The sequence below is a fragment of the Neltuma alba genome, unplaced genomic scaffold, assembly GCF_004799145.2.
Source record: "Neltuma alba isolate B1F8T4 unplaced genomic scaffold, ASM479914v2 tig00000327_pilon, whole genome shotgun sequence".
NCBI classification, from domain to species: domain Eukaryota; kingdom Viridiplantae; phylum Streptophyta; class Magnoliopsida; order Fabales; family Fabaceae; genus Neltuma; species Neltuma alba.
Genome location: NW_021632008.1, coordinates 34262 through 57832, shown reverse-complemented (window position 1 = coordinate 57832; position 23571 = coordinate 34262). Strand labels below are relative to the sequence as shown.

The 23571-nt window shown below is 32.9% G+C and overlaps 1 protein-coding gene across 1 annotated transcript; it reads left to right on the top strand.

Annotated features, from left to right (window-relative positions):
- The first annotated feature begins 16291 nt into the window (after window positions 1-16291).
- LOC114722166 (probable ethanolamine kinase) lies at window positions 16292-22550 on the top strand. The gene is made up of 11 exons (XM_028908158.1): window positions 16292-16573; window positions 16964-17055; window positions 17458-17564; window positions 18306-18411; window positions 19021-19143; window positions 20256-20347; window positions 20586-20670; window positions 21373-21478; window positions 21573-21639; window positions 22238-22330; window positions 22422-22550. The coding sequence occupies exons 1-11, from the start codon at window positions 16440-16442 to the stop codon at window positions 22548-22550; spliced, it is 1134 nt and encodes a 377-aa protein (XP_028763991.1). The 5' UTR covers window positions 16292-16439.
- Window positions 22551-23571: the final 1021 nt, after the last annotated feature.

Genomic DNA, 23571 nt, shown 5'->3' with positions numbered 1-23571 from the left:
ATTAAGCAAGAATATAACTCCCAGTGTCAGGAGCTTAGAACCACTACTCAGGAGCTTGAGGTAGCTAATTAAGAGCTTAGGACCTCCCAGTAGGAGATTAGGGATTCTCTCCTAAGGATTAATAGGCAGGTCTTTAATAAGGGTGCAGAATGGATTCTTGGAAATGTCCTTGAGACCAATCAAGCGCACCTTAAGCCCGACACTGTTGGACCATCTCACACTAGAGGCTCCCAACTGTCTATAGGTCCGCATAACTCGCAGACTAAACCCCTACACGTTGAGACCCTTCCCCCACAGTTCGAGGAAGAGGACAACCCATGGGATGAGCAAGGGAGAGAGGCTCGCTACGAATCCCATGTTGCAAACCGACAAGCCTATGGAGGATACGCCACGCGTCCTAGGTATGGACGAGAGCCGTCGCCACCCAGACGATACCGAGACACCCCTCGGCAAGACTACAATGATGATGCAACGAAGAGGGTTAAAGTTGAGGCACCTGACTTTGATGGACGTTTAGACGCGAATGCCTTCTTTGATTGGTTAGCCACCATGGACGACTACTTCGAGTGGTACAATATGAGTGACATACAGCGTGTTCATTTTACCAAGATGAAGCTCGTAGGATCTACAAGGAAGTATAGGCAGTGCGTCCAAGCGAACCTTGAACGCTTAGGGCAACCTCCTATCACTACTTGGGAGGAGATGAAGTTGAAGCTTAAGGAAAAGTACGTGCCAGTCAGTCACTGAAGCACGCTTTTCAACCAATTGAACAGCCTCAAGCAGGGAACCTTATCGGTAGCCGACTACGTCTCTTGATACGATGACCTTCTGATCCGCAATGACTTAAATGAGCCGAGTTTTGTGGTTATTAAGAGGTTCATCAGCGGCCTTAGGGATGACATACAGAGGGAGCTCAGAGTAAACCATCATTACACTTTAGAGGAAGCATATCATAAGGCTATCGACATTGACTCCCTACCTAAGTATCCCTCCTTCAGGAGTCCCAACTTCTCTGGATTAGAATCTCGTCTAATACGCAACTCTGCTGTTTTGGCCAATCAACGGGTAAGTCAACAACTTTCAAGGCCAAGCGCTTCTAGACCAAGAGAGTCATCAATCTCAAATGCTCGCACAGGTAGCTCATCGATAGAGTGTTTCAAGTGGTCACTCTAAGGGACATATTGCTTCAAAGTGCCCGCAACGTGTGTTGCTTATCGAATCTCAAGATGATGCACTACTCGAGAGAGAGCCAAATGTCATCATCGACCCTGTCGATATTCCTTCTGATGTGGACGAAGAAATTAATTGTGATGACATGCTATCAAGTCATCTTGGAGTGATGCGATGCCTCCTGACTGTCCCAATGCCAGATGACTCATGGAAATGGAACAACATCTTCCACACCTTCGTGAAGTGCGGTGATAAGTCATGCAAGTTGGTTATTGATAGTGGAAGTGAAAGGAATGTGATCTCTAGTCGAGGTGTTGCTCGTCTTAGACTTAAGACAGAGCAAATTGCTAAGCCTTTTAGAGTTGCATGGGTCGACAACACTTCATTGCTTATCACTCAGCAATGTCGTGTCCCACTCCATTTGGGCGACTATAAGGAAGATGTTTTGTGTGTCGTGATCCCTATGGATGTGTCTCACATTCTTTTAGGACGCCCGTGGCTATATGACCATGATGTCACTATCCAGGGCCGAGCAAACAACCACATCTTCAAGCATGAGGGCAAGACCATCTTACTTCGTCCTGTGAAGCTTGAGCCTAAAGCAAAGGGTCCAGCCCCCACGAAAGGATCGACCTCTAAGCCTATCAACCTTCACCTCCTTATGGAGAAGCAGTTCATCGAAGAAAGTAGAGAGGTTGATGTCATCCTTGTCGTTGTTTCCAAAGTCCTCTCTCCTCCTACACCAACACCTGACAGCCTTCCAAAAGAAGTGACCCAACTCTTGGATGAGTTTAAAGATGTTACACCTGAGGAGTTACCTCCTGACTTGCCACCCATGAGGAACATCCAGCACGCGATCGATTTGGTTCCAGGATCACAGCTCCCCAGCCTTCCACACTATAGGATGAACCCTAAAGATCGGGAAGAGCTCAACCGTCAGGTTAACGGCTTGCTTGAGAAGGGCTATATCCAGCATAGCCTCAGTCCTTGTGCTGTCTTTGCCCTTCTGACTCCAAAGAAAGACAGCTCATGGAGAATGTGTGTTGATAGTCGAGCCATCAACAAGATAACTGTCAAGTATAGGTTCCCGATCCCTAGGTTAGAGGACATGCTTGATTTAGTATCTGGATCTAAATGGTTCTCCAAGCTCGATCTTTGCAGTGGTTACCATCATATTCGAATCAGACTAAGAGATGAGTGGAAAACTGCGTTTAAGACGCAAGATGGACTATAGAGTGGCTCGTTATGCCATTTGGCTTAACAAACGCCCCGAGCACATTCATGTGAGTAATGACGCATATGATACGGTCCTATCTAGGAAAGTTCGTGGTTGTCTACTTTGATGACATTCTGGTTTTTAGTAAGTCCAGAGACGACAACTTACATCGCCTTAGACAGGTGCTTCTAACCCTTCGGAAGGAGAAGTTTTATCTCAACCTACCAAAGTGCTCCTTCCTACAGAATCAAGTTACGTTTCTTAGATTCATTGTCTCGGAACAAGGCTTATCTGCAGACCCTGTAAAAGTCCGAGCTATTCAAGATTGGCCAGAACCGTAGACACTGCAGGAAGCACGTAGCTTCCATGGGCTTGCATCCTTCTATCGACGTTTCATCAGAGACTTCAGCACACTTATGTCTCCAATTAACTGCCTGAAGAAGGATAAGTTCAACTGGACTCCCACGGCCTCCACAGCTTTCAGCACTATTAAGAAGAAACTCTCGAGTGCTCCTGTCCTGGCTTTACCTGATTTCAACAAGTGCTTTGAAGTTGCTTACGATGCATCCGGGTTTGGGATTGGAGGCGTTCTCAGCCAAGAAGGCCACCCTATCGCCTACTTCAATGAGAAGCTCAATGAGGCCAAGCAAAAGTACTCCACGTATGACAAAGAGTTCTACGCCATTGTTCGCTCTTTGGAGCATTGGAAGTACTACCTCCTTCCCCAACAGTTTGTCATATACTCAGACCACCAATCTCTCAAGTTCCTTAGCTCCCAACGGTATTTGAATGCCAAACATGCCAAGTGGAGCGAATTCATTCAGGAGTTTACCTTCGTGGTCAAGCACCACCCAGGGGTAGAGAACAAAGTAGCTGACGCTCTTAGCCGAAGAATCCACGTTCTCAACACTCTGACGGTTAGTGTCGTGGGCTTTGATAGGCTCAAGGATGAGTACACCTTGTGTCCTGACTTTGGTATCATTTATAACGAGGTTAAAGATGGCAACCGCCACGATCATGTGGATTTCCTTATCGATGATGGCTACCTGTTCCGTGGGTCGAGATTGTGCATTCCCCACACGTCACTACGCGATTTTCTTGTTTGGGAATTGCATAATGGAGGATTAGCAGGACACTTCGGTGTTCAAAAGACTACAGCCCTAGTTGAAGATAGGTTCTATTGGCCTTCCCTTAAGCGTGATGTTGCTCAAATCCTTTCCCAGTGTCGTACGTGCCATACGGCTAAGGCAAAGAAGAGGAATACTGGATTATACACGCCTCTTCCTATTCCTGAGGCACCTTGGAAGGACATTAGCATGGATTTCGTGCTTGGGTTGACAGTGAGAGGGCACGAATCTATCTTAGTTGTGATTGATAGATTCTCAAAGATGGCACATTTCATTCCGTGCAGTAGGACTACCGATGCATCACATCTGGCAAAGCTTTTCTTTCGAGAGGTTGTGCGTCTTCACGGTTTGCCTACTACGATTGTCTCTAATAGGGATGTCAAGTTTGTCAGCTACTTCTGGAAGACCCTTTGGAAGCTCTTCGGGACACAATTGAAGTTCTCGTCTGCTTTCCACCCTCAGACTGACAGATAGACTGAAGTAACTAACCGTAGCTTAGGTGACCTACTCCGTAGTTTAGTTGGTGATAAGCCTGGTAACTGGGATTTAGTCTTGCCTATAGCTGAATTTGCTTACAATAACTCGGTCAATAGATCCATTGGCAAAAGCCCATTCCAAATTGTTCAGGGTTACAACCCAAAGCAGCCTATTGACCTTGTTCCCCTTCCCCTGTATGCTTGCCCTTCTGAGTCCGCCGAGACCTTTGCACATCGCCTTCATGATATTCATGCTGAGGTTAGGCATAAGTTAACTTTAAATAATGACAGGTATAAGATAGCTGCCGATGTCCATCGACGTCACCAGGAGTTCGATGTTGGCGACCTTGTCATGGCTCGCATACGGCCTAAGCGTTTCCCAAAGAGGCCTTACAAGAAGCTGCATGCCCGTGCTTCTGGCCCATTTTGCATTTCCAAGAAGTTAGGGCCTAATGCATATTTATTAGAGTTACCTCCAGATATGGCTACCAGTCTAGTATTTAATATTGAGGATCTTGTTCCTTATCGGGGCACTTTCGAGCCGCCCCCTTTGTTTTCTAATGATGCTGCAGGTACTCGGACCCACCAAGCCCCAACTCCACCGTTGCCTAAGGTTGCGCCACCCGCCCAAGCCATTGACACCGTGATGGATGAGCAGACGATATCCACTCCAGCAGGTCCCATCAGTCGTTACCTTGTTCGTTGGAAAGGCTACAATGATGCAGACACCACGTGGCTCATTGAGGATGAATTCCGTCATATAGACCCCGCCTTCCTTGATGACTTCCAGCTGTCCAACTCTCCAGTGGCGAGTTCTTCCAACCCGGGGAGAAATGATGCAGATTTAATTTAACTAATTAATTATTTTTATTATTTTTTATTTTGTTAATTATTTATGTATTTTAGATCGTGGGTAGTTACTCCACTCACCCCATTTCCCCACTCCCCTCATTTTATTTCTTTTATTTATTTTATTTCTTTCTTTTATTTATAGTTTAGGGTTTCAGTTTGTAATCAGACTTGGCATTTTAGAATTTATCGATAAGTTTTTCTCCCATTCTCCCTACTTCTCTGCTTCTCCTCTCTTCTCTAACTTCTCATCCCTTCCAATCCTTTCTTGTTCTACATCACAAATTCAGCTTAGATTTAACTTGCAATATACATACATATATATATAATTTACACCTACTGCGAACATGATTTTGTCCAACCAATCAAAATCAATATCAACTATTTATAATAAATTTTCTCATAAAGTTAAGCAACTTTTCATTCTCTCAATTTAAATGTGACATAAATATGTGATTTTTATTTTTCTCACAAATGTTACAACAAGACTGATTCAATTTAAATATATAAGATCAATGATTCATCATTTCAAAAAAAAAATTAAGAATTAACATGCCTCTTAACGTTAGAATAGAGGAATATAAATATCCAATTTTCTTTTATGTTATTTCAAAACATTTAAAACTTCGAAGATTAAATGATATTTAAACTAATCCAATATCCATAAAATTTTCTTAAAATTATAATTATTATTTGCATATGCTTAATTTCTTTTCATAAGCAAACTTATATAGCTAAAAGGAACATAAAATGTAGATGATCCTTTAAAATAAACTTTTTGAGAATAAAGTGTAAAATTGAATGTATTGTTCAGAATTTTTTAACAATAATCAAGATACCATATGCTACTTACGGTTCTAATTATAAGACCTTATTATAATCCCTAATTATAACACCTCGTTTGTAGACTATAAATGAGGTCTTATAATTAGGACTCGAGGTAATATCATTTATTTAATTTGCAACATTCAAAATATGTCATTTGGAAAAATACTTGCATATTATATAAATGTTTAATTTTTCTTTCTCAACTAATTTCTTATTTAGTCAAATTCAAAATAACTTCAAATACTAATAATAAAATTTATTATCAATAAATCATAATAAACCATTCAAACTAATATTAAATAAGATCATATGAATAGGATATAAATTAACAAGATATGAATAATATATCATTTATTTAATTTTCACACAAAGGGCACAATAAAATATCAATATCCTAATATAACCATCTTTTAGGCTATTCTATTAATATTGTTAGATATGATAATTAGTTTTGATGATGTCATGTAATAGAGCAAAAAGTTTACATAAATTATTTATCTCATATTTTGACTAACTATCGTACTTAATATCTTGTGTAGTTTCCTCAAGAAAAGAAAGGAGTTACTATGTTGAACTTTGAGTTATGGAGAATGATCAAGAGGAGGAAGAAGAAGAGAGATTGAGAAAAGAAGAACTTGCAAGATCAAATGGAAATATCAAGATTCAAATTCATAGATTTGATATTGAAGGTTGCTATGCTTAATTAGAAGTATGAATGGTTCAATCGGAAGCTAAAATGCACAAACCGAAAGTTATATCATCATATATTGAGCCACCCTTCATATAAACATTGAAAATAAGCTTCAGAGGTGATTTTCAAGGGCATTTATCGATCAAGAACTCGATTAGAGACTTATCGATCAATTTATCGAGCAAACACATATTCTGTTATGCTCTGTTCTTCATTCAGCTCTGACATAGGCTCAGTATTTCTCTAATATCTCTTAAACCACAAATCTGTTTGAGGTGAAACTTAATTCATATGAAACTAGACTTAGAACACGGTTCATGGACACCAAAATCAACTTTAAAGAGTTTCATATGAGAGAGATATGTTGTTCAAAACATTACAGTAAGGATTAACACCTTTATTCCGACCTTCAGTCACTGTGATGAAGATAACTTTGCAAATACAACAAATTTTGAGGTGGTTATTATTGCATTAGAAAGTAGACTCAAATAGCTTTCTGGGGATAGGTCATTTCCAAAATTTAGAGTTGAATTGGAAGATTCATGATGACTCAAAATTGACCTTCGTTTTGCTTGAATCAGAATTCAAATTTATTGAGGCAAAGACCAGAAGTTCTACATTGATTGATTAAGCTCTCGAGCAACATGCTACTCAAACATATTATTGAGTGAAAGCACTAGAAGAAATGAGAAAATAAAAAGTCATTATCAGATGTTACTCGAGCCTGATCGACCAACTACGTACTCGATCACTTTATCGAGTTACTGGTACTATCCCTTCAATTCTTCTCTTTTATCTTTATATGCATTATTAAGGTTTTATCAATAACTTGTTGGATAAATGGTTTTCGGATAACGTTATGGATAAATGTATTTATCAATCACTTGATTGATAAACAAGGTTTTTGATAAGCCATCAGACAAATTGTAAGTTTCTCTAAATAACTGTTAAGCTTTTATCCGATCATCTCTTGGATCACAATCTGAAATTATATACTGTTAAGTTACGTGATGGATAATTTGCTCTGCTCAATACCTTGCTAGATTGATCGATCATTGGTATAACTGCTTAATATAAGATGTTGCAGGAAATGATCGATTACTTAATCAATTATTGGTTGATCGATAAGCTGTCAGGAAAAAGGTTGAACTTCCTCACTCATAACAAAAGATTTATCGATCACTTGATCAATTAACGAGTTATCAATGAGAACACATATAAATGGTAAAATCTTCGTACTCACTTTATTGTCTGGTTAATTTACCATTTATCGATCACTTTACCGATAAATGAATTATCGATAAACTGTTCTAAAATTTACATGATAACTTCTTGATTTTATTGATAATGTGTTCTGTTTGAGTACTCTATCAACATCTTTAATCGATCAATTGATCGATTAGTCATTTATCGATCAAATGATCGATTATCATCACCTTCACTGCACTTACTTGTTTTAAGCCATTTTCAGATCACCTGATCAATCACCACTTTATCGATAAAATGATCGATCATCCAGTCTTCTGAAACTTCTGTTTTCACATAACGTGATTGATCAATGATTTTTTCCTAGTCTTTTCTGAAATAAGATTTCAACGATCATTTATCGAACACTTAATCGATTAATCATTAATCGATTATTTACTCGATCATCTTATATTTGGTAACTTTACTGTGAAAATCTCTTTAAAACTTTTCATCGATCATTTCTCCTATCAACCGTTTATCGATAAAGTATTCGATCAACACACTTTGAAAATATATTTCTCTTATACTTAGCCTTATCGATAATATGATCAATTAAACATTTTTTGATCATTTATTCAATCATTGAATCATTTCATTTCATAACAGCTATTCATGATGTTCTTCAAAATCTTTTATCTTTTTATCTTTAAACTTTTCTCAGCCTTCCTTTTACACATAACTCTCTATTGAAAGGATACGAAGGTAAACGTAACTTGAAAAAGATTATCCTTGCATAATTCATTTAAAGCTCATTGCATTCATGTTTCATTAGTTATCGATCACATGTTCGATCATCTGTTGATCCATAAATTACTCGATAAATGCATACATCTGTTAAGTCTATTTCTCCTATAATTAATCGATAATATGATTGATCAAAGGATTATCGATCAGGGCATCGATCAAGTAAGTTCATCTTACTTTCTGAATATCTGAAGATTGATTCCATGTTTTCCAACTTATTGTTTCTAAGATTATCAGATACTTATCACTTGATTTGAGGAAGATTATTTTAGGTAAGGAGCCACAATGAATTTATGATGTGAAGAATCGGCTTTTGTTAGAAGCTTCTAACGGCTAGTTTCAACGGTCATATTCTTCAAGCCAAATGGGAAGAAAATGCCCAACGGTCAAGTACCCAACATCATCTATAAATAAAAGAGCATTCAAAACAAGAAAAAGAAGAAGAGTCTGAGCTTACAACATCAAATGCTAAAATGCCGAATCAACATATTCTTATTTAGAGCTCCAAGAGAAAACTCTCTTTCTCTGTACTTCAAAGACTGTAACATATGTATTCATAAGATAAAGAGGAGAGTTTCCCAAACATGCTTAAGATTCATCTATCACTTCTTTGAGAGAAGAAATATTCAATCTTCATTATCATTATCAAATTGTATCCTTACGGTGTGTAAGGGGGAGTATTTATCTCAGTGTGAGGTTACTGTTGAATAGACTGATTAGTCTAAGGATTGTAAGTGGCGTCACAAGTGCCTAGATCAAACTTGTGGTTATAGTGGTTCTCAAGTACTCATGTTAAACTTGAGGGAGATAGTAGATTGAAAATCTCAGGAGGAGCTTGGGACTGGATGTAGGTTAGTAAGAACCGAATCAGGATAAATCACAGTTTGCATATTCTCTTCCCTTATTTCTTTATATTTCCAACCAAACCATTTTATTACTGTGATTATACTTATGTCAATTCATTGTTTTTATACTCAGAATTTCTTATGAATTTCATTACATTGCGAAAAGATTTTTAATTTTAATTAACACCCAATTCACCTCGCTCTTGGGTGATCAGCCATTCTTACAAATATGAAAATAAACTATATTCATATTTCCTATTGTTAAATATGCAAATAAATAGGCACAATAAATTAATACTTCAAAATGACTAATAACTACTTTTTAGTATATTTTGTTTCGTATCACTCCTGGAATATTTATCAATACCTCAAAATCAAATACTTATAATAATATGCTTCTACCAATCAATAACAAGAAATTTAAAATAATATCATAGGGCCTTATCGATATAGCCTTCTGGGCTTATGATTATTATTTTTTTTTTTTAACTTTAAGTACTTTGAATATATTTCTTCACAAGATATTGCTTTGGGCATCATGACTATATTTAATATTTTTTCATAATATCTCCTCATCTTTTAGTTTCATAACCAATTTTAACACTTACTTTCAATGGATTGATACATATGTTTCTCTATATGATTTCCAATCATATGATATTACTTGCTCATAATTGTTTCTGACTATAGAGGTATCAATATCTCCTCATCAATAGCCAAGACTAAAGATTATTGCCATTCAATTATTAATTATATTGATACGATGTGGCCATGTTCTTTATCACTCTTATAGACATGTTCCTTGCTTTAAATAGCACATAATCAATTTATCCAAATATTAGTCTTCAGGAATATATTAGAAATCTTTTAAATAAAACTTTTTTATGCCATTTGCGATGTTTGAACCATTAGCTTTCAGGGATTTGATATTTGTCACCATGTAGCCTCTCAAAGCTCTGACACTTGTCACCATTAGATTATCAAAGTACCATAGATTTTTCTTGTCATGCCCTTTAAAGGCACCCACAGTATTTTTTTTTTATAACAAAAGTGACGTGACCTCTATTCATCTAATCATAGGATAAAAAGTATTATGGCTTCTAGCTATTCAATAAAATAAAATTAAAATAATACTGTGATAAAATTAAATAAATTCAAATTCATAATCAAACATAAATAACAAATAAATCCAAATATAAATAACATTATATAATCATATACATAATAATGTGACATAATATAAACCTGATAGATATATGTAAACAAACAATATAGCAAGAATTATTGAAAAATAAATAAAATAAATAACACAATAATACAATGGGAGATAACAAAATTAAAATGTATAGAAAGAATAAATTAATAAATAACACAAAACAACATAATATATAGCAAATGTATAGAAAGTGTAAAATTGCACATCATAATAGGATAAAAAAATTAATTTAGTAAAGGGAAGTTAATAGAGAGAATTATTATTATATACTATAAGAATATATCAATTTACGAAAATATGCCTCAAATCTTCAGAGTAAACTTGTGTTGATAACGTATTATCAAATAAAAGGAATACAAGAAATTGACATGAGAGGGATAGAGAAGATATATAAGAGAGAATTGGAGAAGGAATATGAAGTAATCTTTTATTGATTTCAAACGTCCCATCACTTGATACTTACTATTTATAGATCACAAGTCCTTAAATTCTTTTCAAGAGTTACAACAAGGAATAAATCTACATAATTATAGGATATGTAACATTTAGAGGTTATGAGTATTAATCATAAGAAACTTCCAAGAAACCATTCATGTTGTAGGTTATAGGCTTCAAATGTGGAATCCCAAAAGACAACTCTTAGAAGGTTATGGACATCTACACTTAATATTGTAATATTTATAACACCTTGGGAATAAAAAGATTGCAAATATGTATCTATTACAACATTAGTATTGGTTTTGACAATATTTAATAAGCAAATAACAACAATTTTTATAAACGGGTTTCTATGTGTAATTTTTTAATTCTCAAGGTCTTTTTTTTATGATTTTTCCCAATAATTTACTTAATTAATTTTATTAATTTTTATAAATTATCTGTTGACAAAAAATTTTTTCGTAAATTATTTATATAACTTGTATGTTAAAATTGAAAATATCTATTGAAAGTCTATAACAATTTCACCGCCGAATAAAAGTTATGTAATAACAGTTATACACGAACATAAATAAAATTGAAAAAAGGTGAGAAAATCCTAAAAAGCTTACTATAAAAAAGTTGTTTACTAAAAACACAACGATTAATGAATCGCCAACTTTCTTAATTTATTATTATTAAGATTATATTCTTCTAATTTTTGATATAACACCTATTTAACTAATTTAATTAAATTAAAAAAGTTAAGTAAGTTAGTAAATTATAAGAAATATGACATATTTTTCTTAAAATAACATAATCATCTTTTTTAATATCTACCTTTTCTCTCCTACTTGATTATAGTTAAGAAAATATCAATAGGGATAATTTAAAATAAATTGATAAATATGAGAAATAAATCTTATATTTAAGATTAAGATTATCTTAATAATTATACCTTATATTAAGGATAGAAAGAGTAATATCTTTACAAATTATGAAAGGTCAATGCGGTACTTCATTGGTTAAAAAAAAAAATGTGGTGCTTCGTTGGATTCCATTTCATTGATGAAAACAAGAAAAACCTTTTTGCTATTACTCGTTTGTGCCATCTGCCACTTGTATTATTGTTGGCGATCAATTCTTTAATTGCTCCTCCATGTAGATGCCCTTTGTTTAAACAATAAATATATTAATTTTAAATGAGGTCTGTGAGACTTAATTACAAAAGCTATTTTAAGATTAATATAAAATACTTGTAAAATTAATGTTCTGACTCTTCAGAAATCATATTGTTTTTTGAGCCAAAATAAAAGTAAATCATCTTTTTCCAAAAGTTTTGGTACTCCTAATCAAGGTAAGACTATTGAAAGTTGTAATCATCATTAAATCAAGAGAGAAAATAATTCAAGAGTCCATAATTTTATCATAATTACTGATTAAATTGGGGTCAATCAATCATAATTAAAATAATATAGTTTAATTATAAAAATAAAAATTTATGTATAATTTCAAAGATATTAATTTTTAAATAAAAATATTAATTTACAAGTAAATTAAACATGCATAATAAAAATAGAGTTACTAAGACAAAAATTTGACTAACTGTTATTATTATTTTTAAACTTAAAACAGTATGTCGTTTTAAACTCCAAAAAAAATATAAAATCTAATCCAGTTGATGTATACAAAAACTTTAAAAAAACTAAGTCAGAAAAGGAGATCAATGATATGATGGAAAAATACAGATTAGATTATAATACCATGCTCCTAATTGGTCATTATTATTGACGTTTTCCATGTTCAATTGCTTCACAAACAAGTAAAATCCACCATGGCCCCATTCTTTTCAAATCAACAACGTTGGGGAGGCACAAAGTATAAATCTAATCTAAATAATACTGCGTTCACTCCTTAATATCAAAACTAGTTACTTGATTTAAGTAGATTAAAAAAATTAATTAAGTTAGTTGTTTGTGATAAATAGGTATTATTTTTCTCAAAATATCTTTGCTAATCAAATATATTGACTAAAATTATTATTACAAGGACTACCTTAAAAAAATAAATAAATATAAGAGATAAAATGTAGAGTATTAGAATTTTATATTTAAAACTAAAACAAAACTAAATAAATTCTTATATAAGAATAAGAAATAATAATAATTAGAAAAATCTTACGAGCTTTCGTAGCCTTGTAATCTACGCGAGTTTGAAAAGGTCTACTTTCTGTCAATGGGCCCACTATTTGTGGCTGAGGTGTCTCAAAAGTGACCTATGTTGATTATTGAGTGACAGCACATGCGGGAATCTATATTCCCTACTCATCGAATCCGTGCCCAGGAATTAGGAAATGCTCACCCAAACGTCAGCATTTGGAATGATCCATCTACTTTTTTTCCAAAAAAAACAAAGTAGTTCTTGCTCTTTACTCCTCTCATTTTTAATATAACACATATTTAACTAATTTAATTAGATAAAAAAATTTGATAAGTTAGTTAGTTATAAAAAATATGATATATTTTTCTTAAAATATCATAATTATCTTTCTTGATATCATTCCTTCCTTTTCTCTTAATTATGGTTGAGGAGTATCTATTGGAGTAATTTAGAAAAAATTAATAATTATGAAAAATAGGTCTTATATTTAGAATCAAAATTAACTCAATAATTAGGTCTTATATTAAGGAATGAAGGGGTATTAATTTCTTAATTCTTAATTTGAGTTAAGTTGATTCAAGATATTAGATACAGTAAAAATTAATTAAATTTAGGAATACTAGCTTCACAATATTGAATGTAATAAGAATTAATTAATTTAAATTACTAGATGCCGCTGAAAAATATTTGGATGATGAATACAATTTAATTCAAATAAACATACAAATAATATTATTATTGTTGTTATTATCAGGGGTCCTCATCCCTTGTGTTTGGGGATGAGCCGGGTATGCTAGCATCTCCAAAATACTCTAACTATTTTTTTCATTTCATTTAAATTACAGAAACATTCTCTCCGTTTTGCAAATGTATATAAATTTTTTTTAAAATTAAAATGCACGTTACATAAGCTTCTCTTGTATATTTAAGATTTTATTTCTTTCTATTTAACTGTGGTGACTGTTAAGTTTGACTTTTAAACTTTTATTTTGACAAAAATACCCCTCTTTAACATATATTTAAACTTTTATATTTGTCAAAAAATAATTTTTGATACAACAAAAAATAATTTTAATAGTGTATTTTCAAATTTTTAATATGTAATAAAATTTATTAATTTTGATTATATTATAACACTTTTTAATTTTAATTTTTCAGTGCATAATGAAACTTATTTATTTAGGTCTCTTTTAAATGACTAGAAAATATATTAAATAAATATTTTTTATCATATAACATAAATTGTTTAAATTTGAGAGACTATACAAATCATTTAAATTTAAAATTTAAAATTTTTAAATAAAAAATTGTTAGAAACATTTATAATGTATTTAGTCTATTATATATTTATTTACAGAATTAATCAAACTTCCATTCAAGGTTTTTATGCCTACATTAACTAAATTGATTAATTTTTTATCCCAATATGACAAAATACTAAACAAATAATTATTTGTAAAAATAAAAAATAAAATTAAGGAAGAGGAAAAAATTTTAAATTTTTCAAAACTTTTTGGCCAAGATTTAAGAATTTAGCATTATGAAGGATAAATTAGTAAATAAAAACTATTTTAATATAAATTTTAAATAAAAATATTTTTTAAAAATATTCTTAACGGAGTTAATGGTTTGGAATTAAGTGAATATTTTCAAAATAGAGAAGAGGCTAGTGTAATTAGAGCAAAATATAAGGAAAGTTAAAGTATTTTACTTATATTATTAATTTTTTTCAGAAAAATATTATTAATATTAATGCAAAACATTGAAAATATAGAAAATCATATATTAGAAGCCATGCTTTTTATGAGTTTTTTTTTTCCTGGGTGAAAAGCTTTTTAAAGTTGTGTCCCGCTTTTAATAAGTGGCATTACAATATATAATGGCGTGAAACTCATTCCAGCATCTACTCTTTTTTTTTTCCCCTCCTTGATATTCTAGCATGTACTCAAATCTATGTAAACCACTCCAATTTCAATTCCAAATGACTAAAATGTATGCTGGTACAAAAAAAAAAAAAGACTAAAATGTATATTTATACGATTTTTGGTTTTTAATATAAGATTGTTTTTTAAAGACTTTCATGGTATTAAATACAAGACATTTTATAAAAAGGTCAAGAATATCAAAATTTTCTTTTTCACAAATGCTCTTATTAATTGGATGATTGAGAGAGATTAGAGTAGTATTAAACGTAATTAAAATAGATTAACTTTAACTGGAAGGTATTTTTAAAAAATGGTAATAATTTTTTTAATGATATGAATAATTTTTAAACACTTTTCTTAATCTTTATGAAGTAATTTAAAGTGTTTTATATTAAAAACTGATGGAGCATAAAACTAAAATGTTAAGTATCGGTTAACAACTTAACTTGCTTAATTTTTATAGATATAGACTTTGGTGATGCAACAAATTAAACTTAACAATAAAATAAATGTTTTAAAAAATTAATACAAATGGTTGGCAAAATATATATATATATATATATATAAATACACAAAACACTTAGTAGAAAATCAAACCATATTCATGAAATTTGATCACTATTTATAAGCTACTTCCAATTCTTAATATAAAAGCTTATTTGACTTTTATTTTGGTCTTAATTATAAGACCCCAATCCACTTTGTCTCTCATATTTATCTATTTTTTTAAGATAGTCCTTATAATAATGGTAGTTTTAGCCAATACATTTGATTAGTAAAGATATTTTAGAAAAGATAACATTTATTTGTTACAAATAACTAATTTAACTAATCTTCTTAATCTATTCAAATTAATCAACAAGTTCTTATATTAAGAAGTGAAGGTAGTATTAACTTTTTATAAAGATTATATAACAGTTTATTTAAAAGAATTGTATTCCAATATAATTTATCCTTTTACCATTATTTACAATTATTATAATTATAATTTTTTCATGCACAAATGGAATTATACTACCTGTCCTCAATATAAGACTTATTTAACTAATTTGAATAAATTAAAAAAAAGTTAAAATTAGTTATTTATAACAAATATGAGTTAATTTTTTTGAAGTATTATTTTAATTATGATTACTCTTAAATAAAAACTTTTTAACATATACAATTAATAGAGATATTTTAAAAATGAATAATAATTTTAGAAGATAATATGAATTGAATTGACATGCTATACCATTACATTAGGATGTGGAGGAAGTACATTGATATTCATATGGGGAAATGACAATTATTTAAAAAAAAAAAAAAAAAACGTAAGCACGTGGTGCGTAAAATATCTTTATTTGCCAATTTTAAAAGAGGAGGGATCCGAGAAGAGGGAAACACAGAAAATAGTGGAAGGATCTGCTTCTCTCCAATTTCTGCGTTTGAACTTGGATTCCAGTTTCTGGATTTCGCTTTCCCTCGGCATCCTTTTTATTCTTCTTCTCGCTGTTGTTCTTCTTGTTGGTTCGTACTGGGAATCGCATGGGTGCCGCCAACACCTGGGACGCCATGGATCTTGCCGCCCAAGTTCCCCAAGACCATGGCTCTCAGATTCTCTCCTCCTCTCTCACGATTGATCCGTCCCTCTCTCCTCCTGAAATGAATCCTCGCATCATGTTCGTACTCACCACTTTCTCTTTTTGAACGTCCGCATCTCCTTTGCGTCCTACTATTTTGGATTTCTTTGTTTTCCTTTTTCCTTTTTGGCTTTCTATTTGAGTTGATTCTTGCGTCTGGTTGCCACTAAATATGAGAATATGGGTGATATGAGTCAGATTGGAATTGGATGTGAATTTTGTCGTTTCCCTCAGTTGTATTTTTATCAGAAGAAATCTTCTATGTAACTTAAAATGTATTGCGGTTTCATTCGAAGTGGATATTCAGTTCCGGCTTGCTGCCTTCCCCCGGTTCCCCCAATTATTATGCAGATGCTATCTTTACGTCTTTCTAATAATAGTTCTGAGCTGGAGAAAATGCGGTAGTTACCTTTTGTTGTGATTCTGCAGTGAGCTGTGCAAGGATATGTTCAAGCAGTGGTCAAATTTGGATGATTCTCGCTTTGATATTGAGACAGTTTCTGGAGGCATCACAAATTTGTGTGAGTTATTTCCTTATTGTTACCCGCGATAGTGATTGGTATTGGAAATTAAAGTTTGATTTTGCTAAAGTTATTTTATTTCTTTTCTTTAAGTTAAGGATTGTTTGTTTTTTTAGTTATTTATTTAATAACGTTTCTTTGCTTGTAAGATTAGCTTGAGTGTTTTATTTCGACTAAAATAAGATAAGTTGGACTGGTATTTTTATTAGAATATAATTAACACTAAGTTACTTCTATTGTTTTGCTACTCAAAAAAATAAGTTCAGAAGAAAAATTAAATCGTCAATTTCTATTGAGTTTTATAATTAGAAATAAAGTAACTAAATTGCTTCATATTCATGCTTACTTCCCCCCTTGTTTTATGCACTATGGCCTAACTGGTAGTTTATCAATAACTCCCAGTACTCAAGGTTACGGTGAAGGAAGAAAATGGTCATGATGTCTCGATAACCATCAGATTGTATGGACCATATACCGAGTATATCATCAACCGTGAACGGGAATTGCAGGTTAGGCTGCCTACTATATGATAATGTTAAATTGTGTGGTTAATCTTGCATTGGAATCCAGTGACAATTTGACCCTTATCATTCCTGTAAATCTTGCACTGGAGCTAAAGAACTATTGGAGTTCACAGAATAGCTTAAACTGTAGATATGCTCATGGCAATGCTTCTGATTGTGATATTCTGTGTCCTTTTCTGTTTATTGATTCCTTTTCTACTAACTGAAATTGAATCATTTTGACCGTTGTATATTGCATAAGGTTTTTCTTATTAACTATTATATGCTTCTATGAGCTTCAATTATGACAAATAGACTTCAGCAAAGTTAGTTCAGTGAATTCGTTCTATTCTTTTCTTTTTTCCCATTTATATGATGGGAATAAGAATCTAGTGCTGAAATAGCTGAATGAGTTCCACTAGTTTTCTACTCTATTTAAGTTGTTTTCATGTAACATGCGATATCCAATTCATACCACTATTTCCTTGTCCTGACTTAGCATTAAAAATGCAGAAGTTAGAATCAGGATGTCTGCAAACAAGGGAACAATTTTATTTTTTTAATTTTTTTTTATATACTTGATCTTCTTCAACAATGAGTTAATGGGACTGGTGATCCATGTTAGAAAACACAGCTTGGTTCATTTGCATAGAAATGCACAAAAATCTTTTGCTTTTATGCAAATATACTCCATTATTTTTACTTGCTTGGCCTACTTTGTAATAGTTAGCCAAATATTATGTTTAGGCCACCAAATACATCTCAGCTGCAGGATTTGGAGCTAAATGGCTTGGAATTTTCGGAAATGGCATGGTGCAATCTTTTATCAATGCACATACTCTATCTCCATCAGGTACATATTCGACAAATTGCTGTAAGGGCAGCTAGTGACGTTTGGTTGGTGAAAAGTCAATGTAATATTTAAATCATCTGATGTGGGCGTTCATGGTTCTTTATAAAGTTTTTTACTGAAACTTAAAACATCTTTAAACAGTTATTCTCCCCACAAATCATGCATATTTCAATTACATGTGGGCTTATGCACTGTATGGAGTTTGGGAAATAAGTTGCATTATTTATGGTTTATGAACTGCGCAACTTCTTAAAGACCCTGTATATGTATTGTACTGTAGCAGATATTGAAATTACTTTTCTTGACTGATAGTTATCATCTATGGGAAGACTTCTTATTGGATTACCTTGAATTTACAGCTAATTTGATAGTAGATTTACTTGATTGTCCTATATTTGCCAAGAAATAAAGACTTTGAATTGATTGAGCCTTGGACTTACCTTTGAATTGAATTTTGAATTTTTACCTCACCCTGTACAGCTTTAGTTATTTTTATTTTCTGATGTGCTGACAATTTGGGATGTAACCTCAGAATATAAATATTGCTCACTTGAACTCTGCCTGTTTGGCTACATGTTTAACATCATTTATGGATTATTTTAATGGCAGAGATGAGGGAGCCAAAGCTGGTTGCTAAAATTGCAAAACAAGTGAAAAGATTTCATCAGTTGGAAGTTCCAGGTTCTAAGGAACCTCAGTTATGGAATGATATATTCAAGTTCTTTAATCAAGGTCCTTTTTTCTTTCATGTGATGTAATTAATGATTGACTTTGTATTCTCTTTAATCCTTACTCAAGTCACGTCTGTTTGAAGTGAATTTCATTGGCGTGGATTTTTTGTCTTTTTTTTTGAATGGTAAAGGTTGATCATATAGGTAGAAATCTAAAAATGAATCATGAACAACATTCGCAAACAAATTGGCGCATCTATTTGCTTTTCTAAAAGCATACTGGAGTATCACTTCATCATCCACCGCAATCATCTCTCTTGCTCTTCCATGTGATAGATAGGTTCTTCCTTCTATTGACAATTGGGATACGCTCCTCACCACGCCTTCCTGGCTTTTCTCTTCTGCATGCTTGCAGACTGCAGTTCATGTCTTCCTTCGCCTTTGTCAAATCTGACATCTCAGTTTCCCCCGTGTCTCAAGCATATTGGTCTTCCATTATTCTCCCCTGTATCTTGTGGTCTGCTATGCTATCGTTTGATATAATAGTCTGCTCCATAATCTGTGATTGAGGCTCACTTTCTGAACTCTTGCCCATAGCTGGCTCCCCCTGCGTTTCCTGATGGTGTCCACTTCTGTTCTTTTCCTTAACAGCCTCTTTACCTATATTTAGTGGCCTCATGATTGAGCGATTACAACTTGGTGGACTCCTTCACTATTTTTTCTCTTTTGCACTGGAGGGAATATTTGGGACCTGCTATTTTGACCTTTTTCTTTGATTTTGGCCAAAATGTCGGGCAACCCTTCAACTTTGTCCTGCCTATATTTGATTTTCTTATGGAAGTGGGTTTTAATATTCATTGAGTGTATTAGGATCTACTTTTTATCCCATTAGTGGCAATTGCTGAAAGCGAAATGATGTATTTTGCAATGCAAGCAGCCTAAGAGTAGAGGTTCTGATGAATTTTGTCTTCTTGTATGCATATGTGCACATAATTGGATTTCATATTTTATTAAGTAGAAGATCCTTATTTCCCACATACTTTTTTCTATTGCCAGATTTGAAAGAACTCCTTGAATTTTTAAAGTCTGACTCCTGCCAAGGGATAGTGAACTATATATGCTTTAAAGTTTGACATTTCAAGTATATGAGTTGCTGCTTTTTTTTCATTACAGCATCTGCTCTTGAATTTGATGATGCTGAGAAGCAGAGGACTTATAAGACAATTTCATTTCAGGAAGTCCACAGTGCAATTTTGGAGCTCAAGGTATTTGTACTTTCCATAAATTTCCTGAATAGGCAATTTTTAACTAATCACTGGATTGGACAGACTTTAGCATTCTTATTGCATGTAGTAAGCATTATACTTTTCGATCCTTTTCTCTTTGTTCTGAATGCGCTTTGTGAATGATACTGTGAAATCCTTGGCTGAACCAGTTTTAGTTAATGAAGAATTTGATAATTATCTTCTCTTCACTGAAATATGTTTCTTGATATTGCATCAGGGGTTGACAGATCGGCTGACTTCAACTGTGGTTTTTGCTCACAATGATTTGCTCTCTGGAAATATAATGATAAATGAAGAGGAAGGTATTCACAAATATATTCAATAGTCCACTCTAATTGGTTCAGTACGAGTATGTTTCTGATAGGACCATTAGCAGTTAGTATGCTCATGCTTCAGGGAGCTTATTAATAATTAATTTTACAATCTTGCATATTTTGAGTGCTCTGCCCTTACTCTGTCCCTTTGAATTGCATCTTCTCTATGAACCATGTGAGTTCTTGAGATTATATAAATTCCCCTTTTTCAGATCAAGTTTCTTCCTTCTCTTTCTTTCTTGCTTTTCAACATTTGTGAATGTTTAATAAAAAATCTTGAGTAAACCAGAACTTATTACTGTTGGCATGCCAAAATTTAAGTAGCTTTTTCAATTGTGTAATTCAATGGTTGCTTGATGGTTTCTCTATGAAATATTTCACTGCAAGGATGACGAGATTCGGACAATAGCACCCTTTTTTCAGTTATGGAAGTGAACTAATACGATAGAACCATACAGTGATCATGCAATAAAACTTATTGCGTGTGCTTGATGCAGGAAACACATTCTCTGCATCATATATCTCCATTTATAGCAAACCACTAAGAACTAAGGAGACTGACATGCCTCTGATGTTCACATCTGGCATATGAAGTGCAACATTCACACATGAAGCAAGAATGCTGAACTGATCAACTTATTCATTATTATTATTATTATTATGATGTATTTTTCTCCTTCAAATTTCCAGATGAACTTTACATCATTGATTATGAGTATGCATCATACAACTTTAGAGGCTTTGACATTGGAAACCATTTTGCCGAGTATGCGGGCTATGATTGTGACTACAACTTGTATGTCTTTGTAACCTATTCTCATTCTGTTTGTTTCTCTCCCCTTTTGTTTAATCAGTTTTCTAATTGGTTGTTGACCATTGTATTTATGCAGATACCCAGATAAAGATGAACAATATCATTTTTTCAGGCATTACTTGCAACCTGACAGACCACACGAGGTTAATTTTTATCAATTTTATTTTATTTTGCAGATTGCTAATGATCTATAATGAGATGCTGTCTTTTAAACAAGCCCATGTTTATTATGTTTATTACATCCACAATCACACTGTTAGTAAACGATACAAATCTGGGCCGATCCTGCTCAGTTTAGCTGTAGAATGCACCCATCTGTCTAACTAATTCTTCACACTGTCAGTCTCTTTAATGCATTGAAGATTGAAATTGATACTCAAACCTTATCAATGGAATTAATTTGCCTTTTATATTAGTGAGTACATGTTACACCAACGTCTATTCTGGGGGTTCTCAAACTAATCATTCGCTATCTCGATCACTTTTTTAGGCCTCTGGGCACTGAAAACTAAATTAGGTTGGTTCTGGGGTGTGGATCCTGGGGTGCTGTCGGCTGATGGTTTTCCACGACTTGTTACATCACTCGCTCTCATTAAGATGTGGACTTGATTTAACATTAGCTCAGGCATATCTTGTATAGTGGTTGCTAGACAGAGGGGTCTGCTGATCTCGTGAAAAATCAGTGTGTTATCAACTTTCCTGCATTTATATTATTAATTAATTATTTATTTTATGATATAGGTAACTGAGGAAGATCTCTATAGTCTCTATGTTGAAGCAAACACATATTCATTGGTTTCTCACGTTTTCTGGGCTTTATGGGGATTGATTCAGGTATAATTTTTCTTCCTTTCTTTCTTGTTATACACTGCAAAATCATTCATATCCATGAACGTTATTTATTTATTTTTCTCATTCTCAACAGGCGAGGATGTCCCCAATTGATTTCGATTATCTTGGTTATTTTTTCCTGCGCTACAATGAGTATAAGAGACAGAAGGACAAGAATTTCTCCCTGGCTGAATCCTACCTCTCAAGAAGCATGGGTACGTAGATTTTTGTATTGTAATCACATGTAGGGTTTTCTTTGTATTGCTTGTACCATGGGGTCTCCGATTCATGTAGTTAGATATTTATGTCAAATATCTTTTGTAGCTGCTTATGGAAATAAAAACAAATTTTAGACAAATATAGACCTTTAGGGCCCTTTGCGCTTGTGCCCTTCTGTTGTAATCTTTAAAACAGGGTGATTTTTTTTTATAAATGTTCCAGATTATTTGGTTTACACAATGGAATTGAATCACGGACAAAAAGAAATGAAAAATAATCCCTCCAGTCCCAAATGTGGCTATTAATTAGGGAGTTTATTTTGGTAAATATAAGACCTAAATCCTATTATATATTTGCTGGGTTGAAAATCAAATTTATTTTTCACGATACAACCAGGTAAGTTAGAGAGACCTGAAACTTTGAAATTGAAATTGAACTGAAGACAAAAATTGATGCCATGTAAATACTTCTGACCTACCAATTGGAGTCTTTCCCCCCTTTTTAATCTTCACATTACTGACTGATGTTTTTTTACATAATTATATTTGGTATTTAATAGTGTTGAGTAATCTAGATTCGAGCGTTGTATTATGTAATCTTTACAGCCAAGTCTTCCCCCCCCCCCCCCCGGCGGGATTCACAGTATTTGAATGCCCAAACTTTTGGATGTTGAGATTATTTTACTCCGGTTCAAAATATGAGCATTAAATTTTTGAAAGGAATTGGTATTTTTATAATAAACTACAATTTTTCTGTTAGTTTAATATATTTTTTTATTTTTACTCCTAATTAATTATATGTTTCTCTCTTTTTTTTTTAAATTCATTCTCGCTCATGTCTTTTCACACTCATTTTCTCTCCCGCTCATCTTTTCTATAAATAAGAGTGTTTTAATAAAATAAATTGTTTTTTTATAAATTTATTATCTTTAATTAATTTAACTAATTTTTTGAGTTGCCTGATTTAATTATCTAATACTTATATTTTGAACTAGAATACTAAACTTGCTTCGCCACAAATTTGGC

What these genes read in the sequence shown, in the direction of transcription:
- LOC114722166 (XM_028908158.1), top strand. Translation starts at nt 16,440, where the DNA reads ATGGGTGCCGCCAACACCTGGGACGCCATGGATCTTGCCGCCCAAGTT. An exon ending in ACCGTGAACGGGAATTGCAG is followed by an intron (nt 17,565 to 18,305) that starts GTTAGGCTGCCT and finishes TATTATGTTTAG; the next exon opens with GCCACCAAATACATCTCAGC. An exon ending in AATGATAAATGAAGAGGAAG is followed by an intron (nt 20,671 to 21,372) that starts GTATTCACAAAT and finishes TCAAATTTCCAG; the next exon opens with ATGAACTTTACATCATTGAT.